This window comes from Lethenteron reissneri, chromosome 54, assembly GCF_015708825.2.
Source record: "Lethenteron reissneri isolate LAM-NWPU_2019-01 chromosome 54, ASM1570882v1, whole genome shotgun sequence".
NCBI classification, from domain to species: domain Eukaryota; kingdom Metazoa; phylum Chordata; class Hyperoartia; order Petromyzontiformes; family Petromyzontidae; genus Lethenteron; species Lethenteron reissneri.
Window position 1 is genome coordinate 8,855,710 of NC_083832.1, and position 24,382 is coordinate 8,880,091.

The window sequence follows — 24,382 nt, forward strand, 5'->3', positions numbered from 1 at the left end:
TTTCAGTTCTGTGTATGAATGCATCAGGGAACGTTAAGTGGGCCTTCAACATCCATCATTTATTTGGAATCAGTGGCAGTCACTTACGTAGGTTTGTGTGTCTCTACATACATTTATGCAATTACCTAAAGGCTACATTTAAACAGGAGGTGGTGCGGTGGTGGCACTGTGGTTAGCGCACTGCACAACGAACCCAGTGACCCAGTGTCCAGTACGAACCCAGTATCTGAACCTATCTGGTAGCCACCACCTCCTGTTCAAATTAATGATCTAGGTAATTGCATACATGTGCGTGGAGAAACACAAACCTACGTAGCTGATTTGTCACGGCAATGGATTCCTTAAAGCTATTTTCCAATTGAATGTCGTCCCTGAATACTCCAGGTTCCTCTCAAATGAAGCCCAACAAGACATGCAAATCTTCTTGGTTCTTTCGGTAAAGTCACGTAGAAGGGAAAAAATAAAATAATAAAAATAAAACATAATAAAATAAAATAATATAATAATAAAATAAAATAATAATATAAAATAATATAATATTATTTTTTCCCTTCTACATGACTTTACCAAAAGAAGCAAGAAGATGAATCCCTGCAGTCACGAAAGCTTTAAATCGAAATTTAAGACATGCAAATGTTGCGCACATCCCAATGCGGAACCCTGTGTTGTTCTCCTACTGGATGTAGGAGGCCTGGTAACCAGGTTCTCCTGCATGCTGTACACATGCCCCACCCATCACTTTCAGATGCACTTCCGGGGCCGTCTGGAATGCTTTTTCTTCCGATATTAGGAAGCCACTGGAGCTATGCACTTTTAAATCAACTAGATTGAAAACGAATTTATTTTGAACTGATTTTTGTGTTTAGTTTGTTGTCCTTCCCCCGCACCTCTAATTAGCACGGTTGGCTACGCACGATACGAAACAAGTTCAACATACGTTGAACAGCACCACATTCACATGTGGAGGACTTGCATTGCCTGTGGGTTCAACATACATACAGTACATACACATATCACAACGTCCTGTCCCCGATCACGCAACGGCCAATAGGAGCTGCAGGCCTTCCTCTTTTACCGGCCTCTCCGGAGAAGCCGACGATGACCAGCGGTTCGGGCCCCTTGCCCTGGTTGTTGACGGCCTGCACTTTGACCTCGTAGGGTGTGAAGGGCGGCGTGCCGGCCAGCACGTAGTGAGACTCGTTCCCACCCACCAGCTCCTCCCGCCAGTCATCGCCAGATCCCTTCTGTCGCAAGCTCACTTTGTACTGCAGGTCCGGGCCATTGGAATCCAGGGCATCCAGTGGCTGTGAAATGTGTGAGACACGCGAGAGATTTAGGGTGGCAGTGGTAACACTCGAGCCTCACAGCGAGAAGGACCTGGGTTCGATTCCCAGGCAAGTGATTTTATTGTGTAAGTTGGAGAAATAACTATACAAGCAACAAATGACGTTTGTCATTTCGAATGCACCCGCATTTTATTGTCGTAGCTGCACCGCGCTGATGCGTGACTTTGACGTTCGGGATTTGACCAAGTACAGCTATTTGTGGATTCATCTTCTTGGTTCTTTCGGTAAAGTCACGTAGAATGGAAATAATAAAATAATACAAATAAAACATAATAAAATAATTCTCACGACATTTCGGCCACAACGCAAGTAGCCGTCCTCAGGTGGAGAACAGGTCTGTCGAGGAGACAGAGTCTGTCAGACTGTGGCCGAAATGTCGTGAGAATTATTTTATTATGTTTAATTTTTATTATTTTATTATTTCCATTCTACTGTGACTTTACCGAAAGAACCAAGACGATGAATCCCTGCAGTTACGAAAGCTTTAAATCGATATTTGTGGATTGTCTAGATTTCATGTTTGTTTGCTGTAACCAGGTTTGACGGTGTAGTCAGGTTCCCATCCAAAATGAGCATTCATAGGGGTGAGAAAGGCGGCTTTGGATGCTTGTTTCCGACCCCACCAGGAGATCTTATGGCCATCCCATGGGTACTCGCTAAACAAACGCAGGAGCTCATGCCTGTAAGCCAACACTTTGGAGGTAAGGTTTCGGTGGATCGAGCAAAATTTGTGAAACTTCCCAAAGCTGCTGAACTGCGAGGTAGCCTGGAGGAGGTAGTCAAGTGAGTTAATTTAATTAATCTGTACGGAACTTTGAGTGTTAACCCATTCGTGCGTGTGGGTTTGAGCCGAGTAGCTTAGTTTCCTCCCACTGGCTTCTGAACTCTCATTAAATGGCATTGGCCAAACTTCCCCGAAGCAGGACGGACAGTCGCAATCCGACACCGTGTACATGTGTGTTTTATTTCACACCGCTCGTAGCCAACATTTGCCAACCGTGCTAATAGGAAGTGCGGGAGAAGGACAACAAACTAAACGCGAGAAGCAGTTTACATGTGTGTCCATGCGTTTGCATTGATAGTGCAGCGCATTAATCGCACGCTTACTTTCCAAGATATGATCATCTTGTCTGGATCGGTCCCTTCTGCTTTCACGCCAAATGGCGCAATGTCAGGTGCTGAAAAAAACCACACACACAACACAAATTACGCTCACCCAAACTTTTTTTCCAAATTATAGTCGATTGTATTCATTGGCCTCGATGCGTAATTGTTCGACCATTTGGAACTTATTTTAGCGCCTGTTGAAGGCAATATTTTCGGGTCGGTGCAGGATTGGTAAAAGGCCTTTCCGCATAGCTGCTCCACGTTTAGGGAATATCTACAGCTTGGCTCCCTCCCTTCACCCCCCTCTCTACTCCCCTGTGAGACCAAAACACACAGTGCTTATTTGTGCCTGTGTCTAACTTTTTTCCTCCGGTGCCTCTTGCTCCCACGTGTTTTGCGCTGTCTTTTTCGATCCGCGTGTCCTTCATGTCAACGTTAGGCTAAAATGCAGAGCTTACTGGTACTGGCACCCGTACCTAACTTCTTTTAATGGCAACTCTTGGTGTCATATTGTTTTTTTGCAGTTTTTATTTTATTTTAATTCATGTGTATTTCGTGTACGGCCGTCATATGAACCTTATGGCGGGACCCCGGGGTCCCATAAGCCCCCGGCTCTCGCATAAACTGCATTGCGACGTCATTTTATGTCTGTTGAAGGCGAACGATACGGCAATCTATTCCTATCGACGCGCTCTACACGATGCACTAATCAAAGTTTCAAAGTTTTGTTTCTTCTGCGCATTCATCCTCGCTACTGCGCTTGGACGACACGACAAAAGAATGATCCGCGCCAGGTGGGTCGCGGCGCAGACAATAATAATTGAGATGCTCCTGTTGCCAATGACGATCATAATCATCATCACAATGCTGTTGGAAACGCTGACGATGCTGGCAATGTTATTAATGCCGCTGAAGCTACTTTTGCAGATAAGGCTGCTGCTGCTGATGATGATGCTGATGATGAGTATGCTGATGTGGACATTGTTGGCACTGTTTTTAGTGTTTGTTAAACAGACTTGATTTATACTAGTGTAATATCGCATAATAAATGACGGCGATGACGATAATGCTGATAATTCTGCTGCTGCTGCAGATGATAATGATAATGATGTTTTTTGTTTTGTTTTGGCTAGTCATCGAACAAAGACGATCACTGCATCGCACGCTTTCAGATGCGCGTTCTGGAACGCTCTTCCTTCCGATATTAGGAAGCCACAAATTAATTTGAAAACTAATTTCTTTCGAACTGCTTTTCACGTGTAGTCTGTTGTCCTTCCCCCGCACCTCCAATTAGCATGGTTGGAAACGTACGGTGCGAAAGAAGTTCAACATCATACACACGCGCACACGATGAAACCGGCTGCACTGACGCGTGGTTGCCGTTGAAACTGCTGCTGCAGACAAAGCTGCCTGGCGCTAGCGATGCTTCACCGTGCCGGCCTTCGTAGGCGCTGCTTGCTAACAGGCACTTGCCCCTTAAAGTCTCTTAAAGCTACACGAGGCTAGGGGGGGGGGGACCGTGTTTGTCTTTGTTGATGGTCGCGGACACCTACTGGACGGCGGCGTGAAGTATCGCTCCGAGGGCTCGCTGGCATTGCTCGGTCCCAGCTCGTTGTGCGCGATCAGCCGGAAGCGGTAGTTCACGTACGGACGCAGCTGCAGCTTGGCCGAGCTCACATCGCCCGTGAAGTTGTCGAGCGTCTGCCATTCGCCGGGGCGGTGCTTGTCCTCCTCGAATTGCACCGTCACGCCTGCGTGCCGGGACAAAACGATGCCCCACCGGCCAGCGTGTTGAGAGGAATGCTGCTGTTGGCTGCGGGCACCGCCTATGAAGGCCGGCGCAGTGCCCGTTGGGGTTTGGCGTGGCCGGCGCAGTGCCCGTTGGGGTTTGGCGTGGCCGGCGCAGTGCCCATTGGGGTTTGGCGTGGCCGGCGCAGTGCCCGTTGGGGTTTGGCGTGGCCGGCGCAGTGCCCGTTGGGGTTTGGCGTGGCCGGCGCAGTGCCCATTGGGGTTTGGCGTGGCCGGCGCAGTGCCCGTTGGGGTTTGGCGTGGCCGGCGCAGTGCCCGTTGGGGTTTGGCGTGGCCGGCGCAGTGCCCGTTGGGGTTTGGCGTGGCCGGCGCAATGTCCTCGGACCGCCTTTGCCACACCGCAATGCTGATGTTTAAACACCGTGCAAGGTGCTCTTTTAAGGCTGGTTCGATTCATTTAAGGCTCATTTGATCCAGGACCGGTTCAGATAATCGTCACCGGTGTTGGCCGTGAGCGGGAATCGAACTCGGGTCGCCGGGTTCGTAGCATAGCGCAGCGCGCTAACCGCTACACTACCGCTCTCTACACGCACACATACACAAGATCAACAGGTCATCAAGGTCAAAGCCGCCTATGCCACCACACTTTGCCAATGCTTTCTACCACTGGAGACACGTGACCTCCAAGACATGCCCTGACAGTATCGAACCATTGGCTCTTACTACAGTGTTAAACGAGGGTACTTGATGAGATCAGGTGCATTCAGAGATAACTGCTAAACGGGAGTCACCTTGTGCTCCTTCGTCTTCTGGCCGATGTTGTTGATGTAATTTTACATTGAGATGGTCGAGCCAGATAATTTGCGCTCAGGAGCAGCGGAGTGCATCGCGTTGACGATGCATCCTCCTTTATATATAAATAAATACGTGCGAATCGGACTCGTTATATAAGTTCCACGGTCTGCTCTGGCTGGTGACCGCAGTTGCACACTGCCAGGGAGTTTCTCATTTTTCCATCTGGTGCACCATCAAAGAAATCCGCATCTGCCGTTGCTGCCATGGCTTGTTTGTGCCGTGGGTGCCGTTTCAGGGGTGCGCCCGCAACCGTCGCGGAAGACCGGTGGGCCGCAGAGTTCAAAGTTACCGCCTCCGAGATCCTGAGAGACCACATTTTCATTCGGGGGAGCGGGGAGTGGGGAGGGCGTTCGTAACCGCTGGCAAGAGCGTGCGGCAAGAGTTGCTGCACCTGAGACGGGGCTGTTGTGGCTGTCGCCCGGAGCCCACTGGAGCTCCACGCTGCGATCGCTCAGGTCAGAGAGGGTGAGCTGCGCGGGGGCGGCCGGCCGGTCTGCTCGCGAGGAAGAGAAGAAACGAATCAAACAAGAAAACAACAGGACGGTCGTCGTTTACGCCGGGGATTCAGCCTCCGTTTGCTCGAGTGAACGTGGAGGAGTTGTGGGGGGGAGGGGGTGGGGGGTCATCAACAAAAGCAAAGCGAATAAACCGGAGCTAAAACAACGGCGTCACGTGAGTTATCGAAAACGTTCCACGTACGTACCTTATCTTCACGTTGTTTATAAAGTGCCTTAACCAAGGCGCTTTTCAGTGTAATTCACAGCGCGTCGCATGGATGCGACGGTAGAGATGAGGTGAATGAAATGTATGGGAGGGAGCAATGGTGTGTTAATTCGGCGAAAGCGCGAAATTGATGACGGCAAATGATGATGGATTGAATGAACGGGGTCGATGAGTGACAGCCATGTGAATGAGAAGATTAAGAGGGAACCAAACAAGTGAGTTTTGAGGGAGGGGCAGAAACTCTTGAGGAAAGATGACTGCTTAGATCAGCGTTCAATAACACGTTTCGACTGATCATAGTCCAATTACAGTGGTGGACGCACACAGTTTCAGTTTCATTTATTTGGTATAACCCTGTGAGCCATTCGGCTCTTGAATCGAGTGCAACCACAACAAACAAAAAAATGAACAAGAAAACATCTTAAAGTGACTATGTGACTGTGCAAACAGAAAAATCCAGGAAAAAACTGCAAAGTTTTCCAGAAAAAAAGCACCGTACACCAACGCTGTGCAAAAGTCCCAGTGGGATGCAAGGACATGGAGAAAAATCCACGCGGCCACGAGGAGAGAGAGAGAGACACGAAAACTCCAAATATACAGCAGGCGTCAGGGTTGGGATCGAGCCCACGACCTCCTGCATACCAGGCGAGGCAGATAACACCTCGCCACTAGCACAATGATCACGGTTGGCTACGTAGGGTGCGAAAGAAGTTCAACATACGTAGAGCAAGTAGCTAAAGAGAAGCTTGCTTTGGCTACTGTACCCCTTCTTGAATTTTGTGTCCACCGAGTGAACCCTTGCCTGAGCCAACATGATTCTGAGAAATAATTGCATGCATAATAAACGTCAATATTTTACCCAAATGTTAATTTCGTGAGGTGTCCTTGACCGGCTGGTAACCGCAAGCAAATCAAACCAAACCCAGTGGGCGCTCTGCACGCGCGACGTCATTTGCTTGCGCTCGCCAGTAACTCTTGACGAGTTTAGAAAAAGGCATTTTACATCATTCTAGGCTACCATCTGACTTAAAAATGTCACCGCAGTTATTTCGCGATGGCAGATTCTGCCGCGTGCGTGCGTGCAAGCGTCGGCGTGCGTACCGAGCACGGTGAGGCTGGCCGAGGCGGAGTGTCGGTCGAGCGAGGTCTCGGCGAAGCAGGTGTAGACGCCGCCGTCCTCCTCGGTGACGTCCTCGATGGTGAGCACGCCTCCGTCCACCGCCACCCTGCACGGGACTCGGTGCGTGTCAGCGGGGAGGCGAAGGGTGCCCGTCTAATGGGTTGGCAGGGGAGCCTCCGAAAGAGGGACCTTAAAAGAGACCCTAAAATTTTCAGTTTCAGTTTTCGGTTTCAATTATTTAGGTGTAACCCTGTGAGCCATGTGGCTCTTGACTCGGGGGCAACCGCAACAAACACAAACATGAACAAGAAACATCTTAAAGTGACTATACGCAAACAGGAAAAAACAGCAAAGTCTTCCAGAAAAAACACCGCATTTCAACGCTGTGTGCAAAAATGCCAGTGGGATCCAAGTCAAAACAATAACAACCATAAGACAATTTAGATTAAAGTTATCAGGCTAACTCTGTACTAGGGTGCTTGGCCTCCTCTTCCACGTTGGCCAGATCCCCACGACACCGCGATGGGCCCATGCATCCTGCTGGGTGGACAAAAGTTGGTGGATATCGATAAATGTTCCCCCGTTGTTGAAACTGTCATGCCAGGAGACTGGGCCAGCGACCGTCCAGATTGCAATTCCCGTGACACTATCCGTTGCACCACCATGGCAGAATATGACATAACCACTGGAGCGATGTACTGTTAAATCAGGATTGAAAACTCATTGCTTTTGCTTTTTGTGTTTAGTTTGTTGGCCATCCCCCTCCCGCACCTTCGGTTAGCGCGGTTGGCTACGTACACCGCGAAAGAAGCTCAACATACGTAGAGCAAGTAGCTAAAGAGAAGCTTGCTGTGGCTACTGTACCCCTTCTTGAATTGTGTTTCCACCGAGTGCACCCTTGCCTGACCCAACATGGTTCTGAGAAATGATTGCATGCATAATAAACCAATTGTTCATTTCGTGAGGTGTCCTTGACCAGCTGGTAACCGCAAGCAAATAAAACCAAACCCAACGAGCGCTCTGCACGCGCGACGTCGTTCGCTTGCGCTCGCCGGTAACTCTTGAAGACCGCCATTGTTTACGGTCGACGAGTTTAGAAAAAGGCATTTTACATCATTCTAGGCTACCGTCTGACTTAAAAATGTCACCGCAGTTATTTCACGATGGCAGATTCTTACGCGATTAGTCACCAATGCGTCGCGCGCGTAACGTAATTTCATGCATTTGTAAATCGCCTCACGTGCCCCCAGTGGGAACATTTCTCGATTTACCACGCCAGCCCGCCTCTCGGTTGAGAACCACCTGCTGGAAACGACGCAATGCACGAAACCTGCCTGCTGCTGATGATCGGCGCCGCACCGTCCTTCTCCCAGGAGACGTTGAGGCTGAGGTTTTCGTCGGAGGAGACGTTGCACACGAACCGAGCGTCCTTGAGCCTCTCCACCCGCAGAGACGCCATCGGCTCGATCCTCGTAGCGTCTGCGGTGGCGAGAGCGCCGCGTGGCCCCGCGTCGAACGGAACGTTTACTCTGTGCAGCAGCAGTAGCCCTCGTCGGCCGGATAGATTACGTGTTGATCTATTTAACTGTTAACTATAAATGTGTTGTTCATTTGACCAGGTAAGGCCCCCACCTGAACTGTACGGCTCTTTTTCAAAAGCGAACGCGGCCACAAACAATAGCGCAACGAAGCGGCTCGTCACGTGCAAATTTAAAGCGGTAGCCAAAAACTCTAAACGAGTGTTTTGTTTCTAAATGTGGAGGGAAAAACCGGAAGACCTGGGGAAAAATCGACGCGACCACAGGGAAAATATGCAAACTCCAAATATACAGCAGCAGGCATCAGGGTCGGGATCGAACCCACGACCTCCTGTACACCAGGCGAGGTGGTTAACATCTCACGGCCATGGTGCCCTTCAGGATCTCCTCTGGCACACTTTCCCACCCACCCTACTACACAAGAATTCCGTCACTTGGCAGGCAAACCGATATTATTTTAATTATGAGAGCTGGAATTTTGTCAAATTAAGTGAAAAAGCAAATTTAATTGCTTTTTGATACATATATATGCAGTCATTGATGACTGGGCTTAGACCATTAACTCACGACGTTTGGGATCCTGTTATGAATCGCATGTGGTTGAATAAACGCTGAAAATATGCACAGAAGCGCGGAGACATGCATGCTTGGAATTGAACTGAGATACAGAAAGAGCAGCGCGTGGATTAGAAAACAGGTTAACGACACCATCCAAACTATGAAGAAGAGTGAGTGATCTAGATGAGTGCTCAGTCTGGGTGCATGCCCACTCATTGCCTCCGATCAAAACGCAGAGAGAGAGAGAGATCCGTGCACGGCGTGACGAAAGAAGCTCGCGGTCGATGTTACTCGCCATCGAAGAAAGACGATCACACCGCAACCGCGCGCTTTCGGACGCAGCTTCTGCGGCCGTCTGGAACGCTCTTCCTTCCCGATATTAGGAAGCCACTGGAGCCTGTGCACTTTTAAATCTACATTGAACACTCATTTCTTGAGAACTGTTTTTTTGTGTGTGTTTAGTTTGTTGACCTTCCCCCCCCCGCACCTCTGATTAACATGGTTGGCGACGTACGGTGCGAAAGAAGTTCAACAAACATACATACAAAGACAAAGATTTCCTATATAGCCTGGAACAGACTGTTGGGGCAAGTGCTGTTAGCGAGCACCTACGAAGGCCAGCACAGCACACGAGGGGGTGGGCGGCCAGCACCACGCCCAGCCACCTTTGTCTCCCGAGTGCCAATGTTTAAAACACCACCCCAGGTACTAATTTGAGGCTGAGTCGACCTAGAGGAGGGTCCAAGCCCAGTTCAGATATCCTGCACCGATTTTGGCCGTGAGTGTGAATCGAACTCGGGCCGCCGCGTTCGTAGCGCAGCGTGCAAGACCGCGACACCAACGCTCCCCACAACACACACACATGCACCTACTACTGCACTATGACAGACACTCCTCTCTCAGCGCAATCTGGCGTCCGTTTCACGACCTTGCGTGCCACGTGAATTTGTGTGTGGGGGGGGGCAATGGGGCTCCTGTGGGCCTGGCTTCGAGCCAAGTGGGAAACAATAAACAGAGTGGTCACAACCTCATTAGGAATCCTGCTGAAGTAGCTGCTGTTCATCCCCTATGGGCTCTTGACACTTTAACACAAGCCATACTAATATCCGGAGCAATTTGGTTTCTCGCTGACGTACAAATGTGCACGTGTATATGCATACGCAACATATTAATGCGTGCATTATGTTGCGGGTATAGTTAAAGGTAAAGCGGGAGCACTGCAATGACGTTCCTGCTGGCAGATGAGCCTCCAAAGAGGGTATTTTGCTTACTCTTCCCTGGTGGCCATATGTTTTGAAAGAGGTAGGAGCACTCACACTCTACTCCACCACTACACGACCTGCCGATTGGCTAAGATGTGTATAGATATATATGATTGCCGCTCAATAACTGTCAATCGCGAAGTGCTATGCAGGATGGACCAGCTCAGTGTGCGAGCGAATCAGTGTCCGGTCAGGTGGACGCAATGTCACAACAAGATGGATGTGACGAAGTTATCAAGTCCTTCACGGATAATGTTGTCACCATCAGGACTGGGATGTCATACGCCCCCTCAAGGTCGGTACCCTGACCGAGAAAGCTGCGATCCACCGATGAGCAATCGATGAACATGCCTGGTCCCTGGGGTCCGACTGTAAACTTCTGGGATCTTGGTGCTTTGCTTGCAAGGCTCCTGCCCTGTAGAATTCCCTTCCTCGTCGGACGAGGAACTGCCCGACTGTCCAATGGTTTTAAAGAGAACTTAAAATTAATCGGTTAAGCTTCGCTTTTCCAGATGAAAAGTAAATGCATTTTAGAAACTTAATGGTTGCGGATCAACCTGCTTACAATTTTAATGGCGTGGTTTAAACATATTAATGGAGGATACATTTTACGTATTCTTTGGGTCGTTCGGTAACATCAAGACGTGAGAAAATATTCTCAGCAGCTCTCCCGCTATATTTTTCACCTGATGACGATTGCTTGTGTTGCGATCGAAACGTCGTGATATTCATCTTCTTAGTTCTTTCGGTAAAGTCACGTAGAATGGAAATAACAAAATAATAAAAATAAAACATAATAAAATAATTCTCACGACGTTTCGGCCACAACGCAATTCGTCGTGATATTGTTATTATTTTTATTATTTGTTATATCTACGTGGCTTTACCGAAAGACTCAAATAATATGAATCCCTGCAATCACAAAAGCTGTAAGTCAAGATACATTTTACGTCCAGGGGGAGGCCTTGGTTTTCAGAAAAGTAACTTTGGAGAAATAAAGTATGACTGTTGAGCTTACTTACATTCCTCAACATCGAGGCGTATGATAACACATCAATTAACTGTTTGTTTTAAAGCACCGTTACACTTGCGTAAACATGATTCAAACGGTGAATGCAAGAACCGATTATTTTCAAATTGCTCTTCCTCCCCATGAATTGGGTCCACGCAAAACCTTGCAGCTACCAGAGGCGCTGCATTCACCACAATAAAAACTAAAAAATCTTGAGTCTCGAGCCAAATCTGAATGGTGACAACACACTCCACGTGAATTCATCTCTACTTTCACAATATTTCCCCATCATCATCATCATCATGGTCGATCTACTGCTGGAAGAAGATCTCCCCAAGCCGTTGCCATCTCTCACAATCCTTGGATGTAACGATTCACCCAGCATCTGCGATTTCATCGCACCATCTCCTTTGTAGGAATTATCATAAATGAATTCATTACTTGGCTGCATTTATATATATATATGTGTGTATAGCTCTCATCACTGAAACATCTTTAGACAGAGCAGCAACTGTGATGAGAATCCTCCTCTGTTTATTAAGCATCACCCCTGCAGCGGACAAATTTGGTAGTTTCAAGGAAAAATGTCTAGGTAAATTGGGTCATGCCATTGGCTTTAATTAAACTCGTATAACATTTACAAATACTTGGATCAAATGAGAATTGCAATTATAAACTGTTTAACTATTTACAGAAGCATGCCGAGCATGTGTCTTTAGGGCATGTTCCCTGAGTCGCTCAAATTTAAAAAGTAATCATACAAAAACATTACAAATCTGATTCATTAAACTCCCTTATTTCAATTTTATTTGGCAAACAAATTAATGACCCTAGTTTAAGTGCAACATTTTCTAAATTTAGAATATAAGTGTTGGTGTCTGATATATCTTAAAGCACTTCAGTTGACTGATTTTGAGTAACATTGACATGCGATATACGCAGGCAGTTTCAGATCATCAATCTCACAGTCATGCTTAATTCACTGCTGAATTAAGACCTCTCCAAGCCGAGATCATGAATGCAATAACCATGAAGCGAGGACACAATCGGCTTTTCCTGGCTGTGGAAATTTGCTGCAAAAATTCTTTAAAGTCGTTCCACTGCATTACAAGCATCAGGAGCCCTGACCCTGCCCTGCTTAGATCCTGGGTTCAAATCCAGGTTTTGGTTAGCTGTGATGAAACTGGGTCCTCAAGTTCAAGTGTCGCAAATCCAAGGGTCTGGCAATGACTGCATCAACAACAAATATGTACTCGTAGTTATTTCGGTAAAGTCACGTTGGTAAAAAATAAAATTTAAATTAATAAAAAATAAAAAAAATAAAAATTACGACGTTGTATCAGCAAATCTGGCTGTGACGGTCCCACCTGATGACGGAGACTTGTGTTGCCTCCGAAACGTCGTGATTTTTTATTTTTATTAATTTATATTTCATTTTTACCTACGTGACTTTACCGAAAAAACTAAGAGTATGAATCCTTGCAGTCACGAAAGCTTCAAATCTAGAACAAATATGTGGCTTTGGTTTCTCACGTAATTCATGACAAATTCTAACTCGGATTTGTTTGTATTTTTTATCGACTCGCCTGCCATGCGGCAAACGTCTCTGTGGCAGCAGGGACTCGCGGGGACATGACGCGCCTTTGGTTTGAATACCAGGTCACTTACACTTGGAGGCAATTGCAAACAGTAGTTTAACAATATCCTCACCAATGGATCATTCTCAAACACAAAGGGGCGGCGCAGAGGTCTGCAGGAGTTGCCGAATGTAATCCCATTTCGTCGCATGACATCAAGAGCAGAATTTGAATAAAAAACTGGGCACAAAAAAAAAGACCCAGACGCAAAAAACTAATATTTGCGTTACAATTTCACAAATGGCGCACGTTGAGAGCCCGCGAGCATTTTTGGAGAGCCAGTGAGGAGGGAGCGGGCTCTGGGCTGTCTGTGTATCAAGTCACGCACCTCTGACGATGAGGTTGGCTTGAATGCTCGTCGAGTTGAGCTCATTGGTCGCAGTGCACGTGTACAGCCCTTGGTCGCGCTTGGTGGTCCTCTGGATGAAGAGGTTTCCATTTGCGTAGACGACATTTTCATTCTTCTCCTTGGACCTAGGAAGAACGGAAAGGTGCGTAACAGCGATAACGATTGCTCGGTTTATAGAGCGTCGTCGTTAGTGCAAATTGCATCTCACAGTCGCTGAGCAACCACGAACAAGCTGCAAGACAGCCAGCCGGTGGGCCGGCCTGCAACCATCGCCATATATTAAGATGCTTTCAGCCCATTCGTGAGCATTCATACGTGTGAGAGAAAGCCGGAGCACATGGAGCAAACGCACAAGTGCGAGGGGGCAATACTCTATCCCAAGCCAGGGAATCACACCTCGATACCCACAGAGGAGGGAGCGGGGTGGGGGTTGGGGTTGTAATCCATCAGCCCTCACTGCCTCCACAGTGCAGGATTACAGGAATGTATAACTACCACCGACATCGACAATGCACCGATTCATCGATTCATATTGGCACTCTACGCTCGCGACAGATACGCGCATCGAATCGCGTATGAACGAATGCATTGCTTACGATGTATACATCAACAGTGGTGAACGTGAATGACTTATTGAAGGCGGTGATCGAGGGGACATTCTTTGGGAGGAGACCGAGAGGAAGAGAAAGAATGGTGAACGCGTTGGCGATGTTCACCAAGGCAGGACATACGAAGAGATGAAGGGAGCAGTGGAAGACAAAGGCTACACACGGAGGAGAGAATTGTGCCTCCGACCCATCTCGAGACAGAACACAAAGTGAACACACTTGCACTGTATGCAAAATGTATGCTCGTGGTACGTACAGAGAATACAACTGTGCAGACAACGCAGAAAGAATTGCTAAACAATGCAAACAAGATGGTGTAATTAAGAGGGGGAAAAAATGCCAATTCCTGAATCAAACCATGGCCCTGTATTATGGCAATTCGTTTAATTATCGGGGCGAGGGATTGCATTGCCAGCATCCTTAATTGCGATGCCGAGTCTCTTACCATTGCATCACAGGCTTGGGTGAGCCAAACGCTTTGCACTCCAGGGCAATCGCCTTGTTTTCCACCACCTCGTAAACTTTGTTGTTTTCCGTTTGTATGAGTGGGGCCACCGCTGCAGACACACACAGAAGGCCAGCGACGTCGTACGCATCAGCTTGCACGGGTTTCCACGCTTACGCTGTACAGCAGAGGTCGCAACCGGGTACCCAATACCCGTACCCTACCCGATACCTGGCTACCCATACCCGGCCGGGTACGGGTATCGGGTAGGGTACGGGTAGCCGTTTGCGACCCTGGTGCGGCCGGGTACGGGTAGGCCGTGAGTCACTGGTGAGTAACCGTTTGTCACTCATTTCCCAACGTCTTGTCTCTTCTCACAATTCAAGTTCCTAGAATCAACCCACCCGCGCCTGCAACATGGCTTCATCCCAGAGGTCGCAATCAGGTACCCGATACCCGTACCCTACCCGATACCCGGCCGGGTACGGGTAGCCGGGTATCGGGTAGGGTACGGGTACCCGTTTGCGACCCTGGTGCGGCCGGGTACGGGTACGGGTAAAAAATCAAAACCCGTTTGCGACCTCTGCTGTACAGCCCCCCCCCCCTCCCTCTCTCTCCGACGTGTTCCTGAAGAAGCTCCGAGCGCGATGGAGCGAAACGTCGAGATGTGACGTCGCACAACGTGCGGTGCAACCCAGCTACGTAATTAGAAGGCTGTAATTTCATATGTAGCGACACGCGATATGAAACACACACAACATACCGCGGAATATCTGTACCCCCACATCTCCCCGTTTCTCGCGCTTTGTGCCACACTCTTGTTTAATAAAAAAAAATATTATAACAACAACAAAAACACACGCAACGCGTAATTGATGACTTGTCGTACAAATGTCGAATGGACAAGACACCGGTTTTGAAAAACAAACGTGAGAAAAAGCGTGCGCGGGTGGGCATTGTCTTGTTTTTTTGAACAACATTTAACATCACGTGAGAAACTTAATTTGTTCATCCATGAGTGAGTCTGTCAGTCAGAGTGACCACCTGGGTCTTTATTTTGTGGATCAAAAGCTCATTCTGACTGCAGAAAGAACTAGGGCCCTATAATGGAGGTTTTTAGTTAGATCGTGTAAATATAAATGTGCTCGTGAAAGCCCGCCGCCACCCGACACAGCCAATAAGTGAGTTTTGTCACGTAAACAGAACAGTGCTAATTCGTTACTAGTACAGCACTAAGCGGTGTATTGCAGAGCGAAACAGGAGGAGGATTTCTCCACAACTCTGTCTGTTGCCTAATGATGCTGGTTGTAATTACTGGCGAAACATCGCACTTGAATTGTAAATGTAGCGGGTTTACTCTCCAACACACTCCGGTGTGCTGAACTAGTAACAAATTGTCATGTTTTGTTCACGTGACAAACCTTACTAATTGGCTGTGGCGGGTGGTGGTGGGTTTAACGAAACATTTATATTATACGCGATCTAACCGAAAATCCTCTATTGTGGACAATATTGGTTCGTGAAAGCCTACAACTACATGTTAAACAAGGGCCCTATGGCATTGATGATGGATTCTATACAAACTACGATGTTGTCCTCTGTAATAAACAAAAACAAAAAAATGACTGGGAATTTTCACCACGCTAACCTTGGGGGTGAGTGATGGGAGGGGGCGTTATAAGTTTCTGAACTAATTTTAATGATCATCAGCCATGATCATTCCACTGGTGGATGAAGGCCTCCCCCACGCCCCTCATTTCATCGCTCCATCTCCGAGCCCCTGCCAACGGGACAGATTTTGCAGCCTCTGGAGATGGACCGTGCGACTGGATGCCATTCCGGCTGATTTGGTCATCCGGCAGCGTCCACGCGCAGCGAGTCGACCATGTGTATCACTTCATAAATATGACTGTTCCTACGTATCGAATTAATACATTGATTATGAACAAATATATATTATAGAAGTATAGGTAGGAAGTCCCTATACTTCTCTACCTCTGTTAGTATTCATAGTTTTTATTATAAATTCATCCTTTCTAGATATTAACAGAGTTTGGGCAATTTGCTGACGTTGCTTCAAACAGTCTTCACACCTCTGAATCATTCGATCTGTGCGCTTTGATTACGCTAGAGTATTATTAGTATTATTCATGAAGACATAGATATAGGAACTTTCACCGGGGCTGGCATACATTAAAGTGCACGACGAACAGATTCAGACTACGAATTTGAAAAATTACCCACTAAATCAGAACATACAATCATTGCCCCCCCCTACCCATCACCACGCACCTGTCAACCCCTTATCAGTGCCCTACCTTACTACAGACCAATTCAGACATTATTGGTCATCTCGTGCCCTTATGAATCCTACAAAGTCCCATCACAAGGGAGAAACACAAACAAATCGTTAAAAAAAATGTTTTGCTCGTATTGAAACGTCAGTACGCCATAATACAGTTTTTTTTGGGTCAGATCGCTTAAATATATAAATGTGTCTTCAAACCCTCACCACCTGACACAGCCAATTACTAAGCATTGTCACGTAAACAGAACGTGTCAATTCGTCACTAGTACAGCACTAGCCGGTGTGTTGGAGAGCCAAGCCACAACATTTACAATCTGAGTACGACGTTTCTCCACCAGTTGCAACTCGCCTCATCGGGCGATCGGCTGTCAGCCCTATGGACCCGAAAACTCAATGTCCATGTACAAGAATACGGGGTGAACCCGCGTGAATTGACAGCTACGAGATCGGCGGTGGGTTATTTTTTCTCTCGCTCGCTCGCTCACCCAGCACATTGACGAAGACGTTGGCGAGCGAGGAGCCGTGTTTGTTCGTTGCTTGGCACTGGTACACGGCACTGCCGCCAATCGGCAGCCGCTTCAGCGTGACAAGGTCCCCCCTGACGATGCGGTTTGGGTTGTGCGGCACCTCTGGGGAAGAACAAACGACGGCGTTAGCTCCGCGTGTTTACGAATCACGCGCAACAACAACAACAACAAAAACCGTCGTTTAACCCACGGAGTGTCGGTGACGTCACCGCGGCGCGTGTGCCATGCTAGGTGCACTTTGGTGAGTGAGAGTGTGAGTGTGTTGTTGTGACCTGCAGTGCGGTGAGAGTGTAAGTGAGCTGAGTGTGTGTTGTTGTGATCTGCAGTGTGGTGAGAGTGTGAGTGAGCTGAGTGAGTGTGTTGTTGTAACCTGCAGTGTGGTGATAGTGTAAGTGAGCAGAGTGTGTGTTGTTGTGATCTGCAGTGTGGTAGTGGCTTAACCCAGTGTGGCAGAGACTGAGCAGTCACGTAGACCAAGTCTGCAGCAAGGGTAGAGGAATCAGGCAGTGGCTTTGTGGGGCCTAAAATCCATGACGACGTTGGGGAAATTTCAGACTACATCCTCTCTGCTGCAGTGAAATGGCCCCACGTCATGTGTTGTCTCGGGTATTCACCCGAACCCTACACCAGCCGCCATCGGTGTGCTCACCCAATGTATAATTGACGGGAAATGACGGCGACTGGTAGAGTTATTGCAGAGGCCCACGCTGCAATAGGGCGACCGGATTTTGGGCTGACCATCGAACACAGACAGTCACCATAACGCGCGCTTACACGTGCACTTCTGCGGGCCGTCTGGAACGCTCCTCCTTCCGTTATTAGGAAGCACTGGAGTTGTGCACTTTTAAATCTATATTGAAAACTAATTTCTTTACAACAGCTACTTTTACGTGCTTCCTTTGTTCTATTTCCCCCCGCACCTCCGATTATCGCGGTCGGCTACGTACGTTGAAAAAGAAGTTCAACATACAATACTGCAATGAGCGCACCTTCCACAGGAACGCCGTTGATGAGCCATTGGATCTTGGGCTTGGGTTTGCCATCCGCCTCGCAGTACAGGTTGGCATCGTCTCCTGGAACAACTGTCTTCCCCTCCGGCTTCGATGTCCAGTAGGGAGCGGCTGCAATGACGACAGCAATAACAACAATGAAGTCAAAACGAAAAGTCAGAGTATCTCTCTGCTCGGTTACTCAAAGGAGGGTGTCCATTCGCGTTGGTGTTCCCTAATCCAGTATTGGAAAACTCCACTTTTCGTTGGCAGGAGTATTTTTCTCTCCATGGGACGGCCACTCGAGACTACCCACAAAGTGGTACTCATTTTTATCAACCGCCGACAGATCGTCGCTTGACCTTGGAACCTTCCAATCGCAAGTGGCACGGTGGAAGCAAGAGGGCTGCTCCGTCACTGCCGAATGTCTTGCGCTGTGCTCGTCCTTGTCGCAGAGCCGCTCAATGGAGCCCTCGCCGGCTCAAACAATAAAGCGTGAGATGCAGTGTAGCATCTCACACCTCACTAACAAACCGCTCGCTGCCCTGCCCGTGATGGGCATCGACTCATCGAGCAGCTCGCGATTCGGAAAAGGTTTTTGCGGCGACTTCAAAATCCTGTTTGGATTGGCCAGTGGCCGGCGTTAACAAACGGCTATGCCGGACGCCCCCTCCCCCCCTACCCTCTCTCTGCGATGTATCGGCCGCACGACGCATCGGGACCGACCGTCGATGGTGACGTCGAACACGTGCTTGTCGGTGCCCTGGGGGTTGCTGGCGGTGCACTCGTACTGGCCGGCGTTTCTCAGCGACACGGGCGAGATGCGCAGAGTCTTGTTGAAGTTCTCCAAGCTCAGCGTGCCCTGGGGAAGGCTGCCGTCCAACTTGCGCCAAGTGATGTATGGCGTCGGCCTGTCGGCTCAAGCAAATTCACGACAACAACGTTAGTGATGATGATGGTGATGATGATTCAACCGTGTTATTACATCTATGCCGGGCACCCTTCAGTACCCTTAAGACGTAATAACCGAGGCAATGGATGAATGGCGATATCCAGTCTTGAACACCTCTGGGCCTCTGTAGCGGTGATCGCTCATCGTTTGTAGGAAGATCTGGTCTCTCGTTGACTCGTGTCACCCCACTGTGTGCTCACCGCACATCACTCCGCCACTCTTTCAGTTTGCCTTTCCCTTGTGTGCTGCTGCTGCTGCTGCCGTTACCAAGATCACAACTAGCGGCACTCACCGTTTGCACGGGTTCAGGCCGGGTCATACAGACACCGTGTACCGCCCCGATGCTGTGCTTTCGTGTATTCGTTGCGTTGAACGCGTGAAAAAATACACTTTTCAGACGAGAGATGGTGGAGGGAGCTGCCCCACTCCCCCCCCTCCCCCCGACCTTTGCTGAAGGCTCAGCCCACCATTCTAAATATTTATAGTCAAGCAAAAAAAATGTTGGTACGTTATTTTAAGTCACCTGAACGAGTGGATAATCGGCAGAGCGAGCCGCTCACATCCGGAAAAGACTGCGGGTTCAAATCATCCTGCTTGATGGCTGACTCGGCCCATCAGATCGATAAAAAAAATTAACCCGTAAAAACAAAGTTTTTCACTTTAAATCCTTTATATGCGTGGCATCGGTTTTATTTTATTATTCATTTCTGTTTTTTCTTGAGTAAGAGTTTCATTTTTATCACATTGGTATTTTACATTAAATATGAAAAAAAAAATCCTAAAAAGTGAAAAATTTTGGAAAAATGTTTTTACGAAAATAAATTGTCACGTACAACGAGTCTGTGTGCAAAATGTCAGCTCGATTGGATCACGGGAAGTGGGTTAAAAAGAACGAAAGATTTGCACGGTCGTAAGCAAGCAAGTGAACTTAATATAAAGGATTTAATAGGGAACCGCTTTGTTGATTTTCATCAGCGGTGGTTCGTCCGATGGAGAGACTGGACCCATCCCTAGAAATGTAAAATTTCCACCGCTGGCTCAGAACTGTAAACGGAAGATGCTCAACTTGAGCAGGAAATCACTTTGACTTGCGTTGTTTTCGGCAAATAGGCAATAAGCCGGTCGCAGCCTTTCCTACAGGATCGTTACACAAGCAGATGGCATCGTCACTAATTGTGTTTAGCGATTAACACTCGTTTAAAGTTGACATTCACTGTGCCTCCACCCACGCGTCAACCCCACCCCCCACCAACACGCTTTAAACAAGGTCACGTTACTTGACGCATCTACCAATCTCTGTTTACATGCAGCTGGAGCACGAGACAGCGCGCAATGCAATGCCTGGGATTCCCGGCTCCGACGGGAGAGCGGGCGCGTGACATTGCTGACGGAAGGCAAACACACGCGGTCAATGTCAACCTGCTCAGCTGCATTGGCATACACACCCACCAGATGGCACTACACAACGGATAACCCAAAGCCAACGCATCGACCGCACAACGCAAAGCGAATAGAATTGTTAATGCGGTAAAGTTCAACGTTTGTATGTGTGTTGAACTTCTTTTACAAGATACGTAGCCAACCGCGCTAATCGTAGATGCGGGGGAAGGACAACACACTTAACACAAAAAGCAGTTCTAAAGAAATGAGTTCTTAATCTAGATGATTTAAAGTGCTGCTACCATTGGCTTCCTCACATCGGAAGGAAGAGCGTTTCACACGTCCCGCAGAAAGCGCATCTGAAAGCACGTGATGCGGTGAGACCGTCTTTGTTCGACGGCGAGCCAAAAGCCGCTTGCGACGGGGATGACCGCAGTTTGTTGGCTACGTGCAGTGCGAAAGAAGTTCAACGCACAAATCCAACGTGCAGCGCCAGGGAGCGCGTGACGCATGTGCCACACGGTATGCATCCTCATCCAGATTGAAAACTAATTTCTTTAGAAATTATAATTTTTCGTCTGTTTATACTCTTCGGTTCTTTCGGTAAAGTCACGTAGGTAGAAAATCATAGATCACGACGTTTTGATCGCAACACAAGCGACCGTCATCAGGTGATATCAACACAGCAGGGGAACTATTAATGTTCTACCTACGCGACCGAAAGAACCAAAGAGTATGGATTCCTGCAGTCACGAAAGCTTCAAATCCAGATTCGTGTGTTTAGTTTGTTGTCCATCCCCTGCATCTCCGATCAGCACGGCCGGCTACGTACGGTGTCGACAGAGGTTTCAACATACACGGCATGCAAAGACAAAGGTTCCCTATATAGCCTCGAACAGACTGTCAGGGCAAGTGCTGCCAGCGAGCACCTACGAAGGCCGTCACAACACAAGAGCCGGCGGGTGGCCAGCACCACGCCCGGCCAGGTGCGGGCCGAAGGTTTGACGCGGCGTGGAGGGGGGCATGGGGGTGGCGTGGGGAGGGGGCATGGGGGGGGAATGGGGGGGCATTGGGGGGCATGGAGGCGGCGTGGGGGGGGGCATGGGGGGGGGCATGGCAAGGCATGGGAGGGGCATGGGGGGACATGGGGGGGCGGCGTGGGGGGCATGGGGGAGGGGGCATGGGGGAGGGGGCATGGGGGTGGCGTGGGGGGGGGGGCATGGGGGGGCACGGGGGCGGCGTGGGGGGTGCATGGGAGGGGGCATGAGGGGGGGGTCCGGCACTCACAGCCCCTCGGCGATGCACTCCAGGAGAAGATCGTCCCCTCTCAGCGCGTGCTTGCTGCTGCTCTTCCCGAGGGGGGTGAGCATCCTGGCCGGACGGCTTTGCAGGCGGCCTGCCGGAGACAAGCGGGGGGGGCGGGGGCACCGCGGTGAAACTGCGGCGGTGGCGGCGGGAGCTGCGGCATCAGCACGATACGAGGGGGGGGGGCACTCAGAGTCAAAAGCGCTTTGGCGCGCTGAAAATGATCAAGGTCGTCGTTTGCAAGTCGGCAAGCCGTGAGGCGGCTCGGGGTGAGATCGAGAGGCTCGCGATGGGAGAGGTTGCAAAAGTTCAAATTTCAAAGGTTGGGGCGGTTCGCTGGGCTCATCTTCACTCCCAGGGTCGATAAAACGGGTACCACTTTGCGGGGAAGTCGACAGCGGTGGCCCTCTGGAGAGACTCTCTAGCTAGTGGAGTTTCCACCACTGGCTCAGCAGTGACTAGATGCACTTTTGCACAATCATTCACTTTGTTTGGGTTGTTTTTTTTTAGATGTAAAAAACATAGGAAGGTGCGCTCATGAATAGTGATGACGTACTTTATTTTACACACACACAGGGGGGGGGGTGGTTTAAGCGTGCGGTCGAGGCCTTACGTGATCCAGCACTAACGGGGATTGCATGCTGTCATTGTCACTAGCCTCCCCGATCAATACCAGTGGCTTGGAGCAGCTTGAAGCATTAATTTAGCTGCTTTGGCCACAAATGACCGCCGTCGTCTTGAAAAATCAAACACGAACGAATAAATGTGAGATTAAGTTCGCGTTTGATCAACGTCGGCCTCATTTCGCATGGGATACGATACGCACCGATTTGATTTGGAAAAGGCGTTATCAACGAGACGCGCTACAATTCACAAGAAAGTTTACGGAGCAATGTTCCGCAGTGATTTAGGCGCTCTGCTTTCCGTGACTGTGGAGTGCTTAGTCAATGTACCCAATTCAAATGACAAAAAAAATCATAAACGGTTGTAAAACATTTGTTTGATCGTCGCTTTTTTTCTTCTTCACAACGGCATTACGGATTTCTTTCAAGTCCAGTCTACGGACAGAAAATATAATTCTTCTCCGTGTGTTTTTGTTTTTTGCCTCCGACAAAATGTGCGGACATATGGTCCAGTGGGGCTTCTCGAAAGGAAAATCCCACAAACACCAGATGGATGCAGGCATGGTCGTAGCTCAAGTTTCAATCCCACCGAGGTTTTGACAAAGTGGCGAGGGCCATAAATTTTTCAAAGGAGTAAGGCAGAACTAACGGTATTTTAGAAACAAAGAAAATCATTTATTTTCCCCAGTCTTTGAAACCGTTTCAAAGAATAAATCACTTTAAAAACTCAATCGGCATGTTAAGACGTCAAATGTATTCGTGATACTGGTTTGGCAGTGGTGCATCAACACAAACTAAACATTTGACACGTATGAATAACACGGTCCTAAGACAGAAAAAACATATAGAAAGTGGGAAATGAGACTTCTTCATAGCAGAGAGATAGAGAGGCCAGACAGATTGAGTAAATAATAATGTCAAAACTGTACGATACTCCATGGAGCCCTTACACAAATATAATGTCAATATTTTGTCCCTAATGGACAGTCTTAAATTTGAATATCAATAGTAAAACGTTGGTAATTTTCCCTCAAAATAAATATTTGTGACATTATATTTTCTGTTAATAGGCAGCCTGGAGATCCCTAATATGCCACTAGAAATAAGCAGAGTAAACACGCACCACGGCAAAGTTAGCATCTAAAATCAGTGCAAGGTTAATTTCAACATGTACCGGTTTAGCAAAAAACGATTAAAAGCAAAGTGAGGTTGTGGTTAAAGCTACACATCAACACGAGGTTAGTTCCGAGGGACACTTACCACCACCTAACTGCTTCCCATCCACATTAGTTGCCAATGAATCATTATGAACAGCAACTGTAAACAAAAGCATGCAAATGGCTACGTAAAAAATAACATAATGGCAAACTTAAAAATGCAAGCGAAAAGGAACAAGATATTAAGAATAAAAAATAAGGTTGCTTGGTCTGACCCACAGAATAGTTTCATGCAAGATCTTGATACAGTAACGGATAGAGGTGCAGCCCTGCAAGTTCCATCTCATGCCACTGCTGCCAGAAGGGCCTCTGCTATAGGGATCTTTGAGAGAGTATTTGGCCTACTTGTCCACTCTGGCCGGACATCTAGGAATTGGTGAGAGTACCCACACGACAACCTCACCGCATTGCAAATGGAAGTAACAATCTCTCGTGGAGCCACAGACGGCGAAGTTACAAAAATAAAAAGATTGCCCCATTGCATCAACTGCTGCGGGTGACCCAGTGACCTCTGCACCACAAGTCCAGTGTGCCAGCCATTGCACTCGACGTAGGCATACTGCGAAAAATGTTTTATACATCTTCTTGGTTCTTTCGGTAGTGTCACGTAGAATGGAAATAATAAAATAAAAATAAAACATAATAAAATAATTCTCACGACGTTTCGGCCACAACGCAAGCAGCCGTCTTCAGGTGAAGAACAGGTCTGTCGATAAGACAGAGTCTGTCAACGCAAGCAGCCGTCTTCAGGTGAAGAACAGGTCTGTCGATA

At 48.3% G+C, this 24,382-nt stretch overlaps 1 protein-coding gene across 1 annotated transcript in view; it reads right to left on the bottom strand.

Moving 5' to 3' along the window:
- The window catches only part of LOC133356607 (neuronal cell adhesion molecule-like), a 116,003-nt gene that overhangs the window by 23,463 nt on the left and 68,158 nt on the right, over positions 1-24,382 (bottom strand). Inside the window, 13 exon segments of the mRNA XM_061574232.1 lie at positions 1,076-1,304; positions 2,454-2,524; positions 4,007-4,204; positions 5,449-5,550; positions 6,882-7,006; positions 8,235-8,379; positions 13,236-13,381; positions 14,310-14,421; positions 17,103-17,246; positions 18,134-18,265; positions 18,860-19,044; positions 21,753-21,861; positions 23,654-23,710. Coding sequence (XP_061430216.1) covers positions 1,076-1,304; positions 2,454-2,524; positions 4,007-4,204; positions 5,449-5,550; positions 6,882-7,006; positions 8,235-8,379; positions 13,236-13,381; positions 14,310-14,421; positions 17,103-17,246; positions 18,134-18,265; positions 18,860-19,044; positions 21,753-21,861; positions 23,654-23,710 — 1,755 coding nt within the window.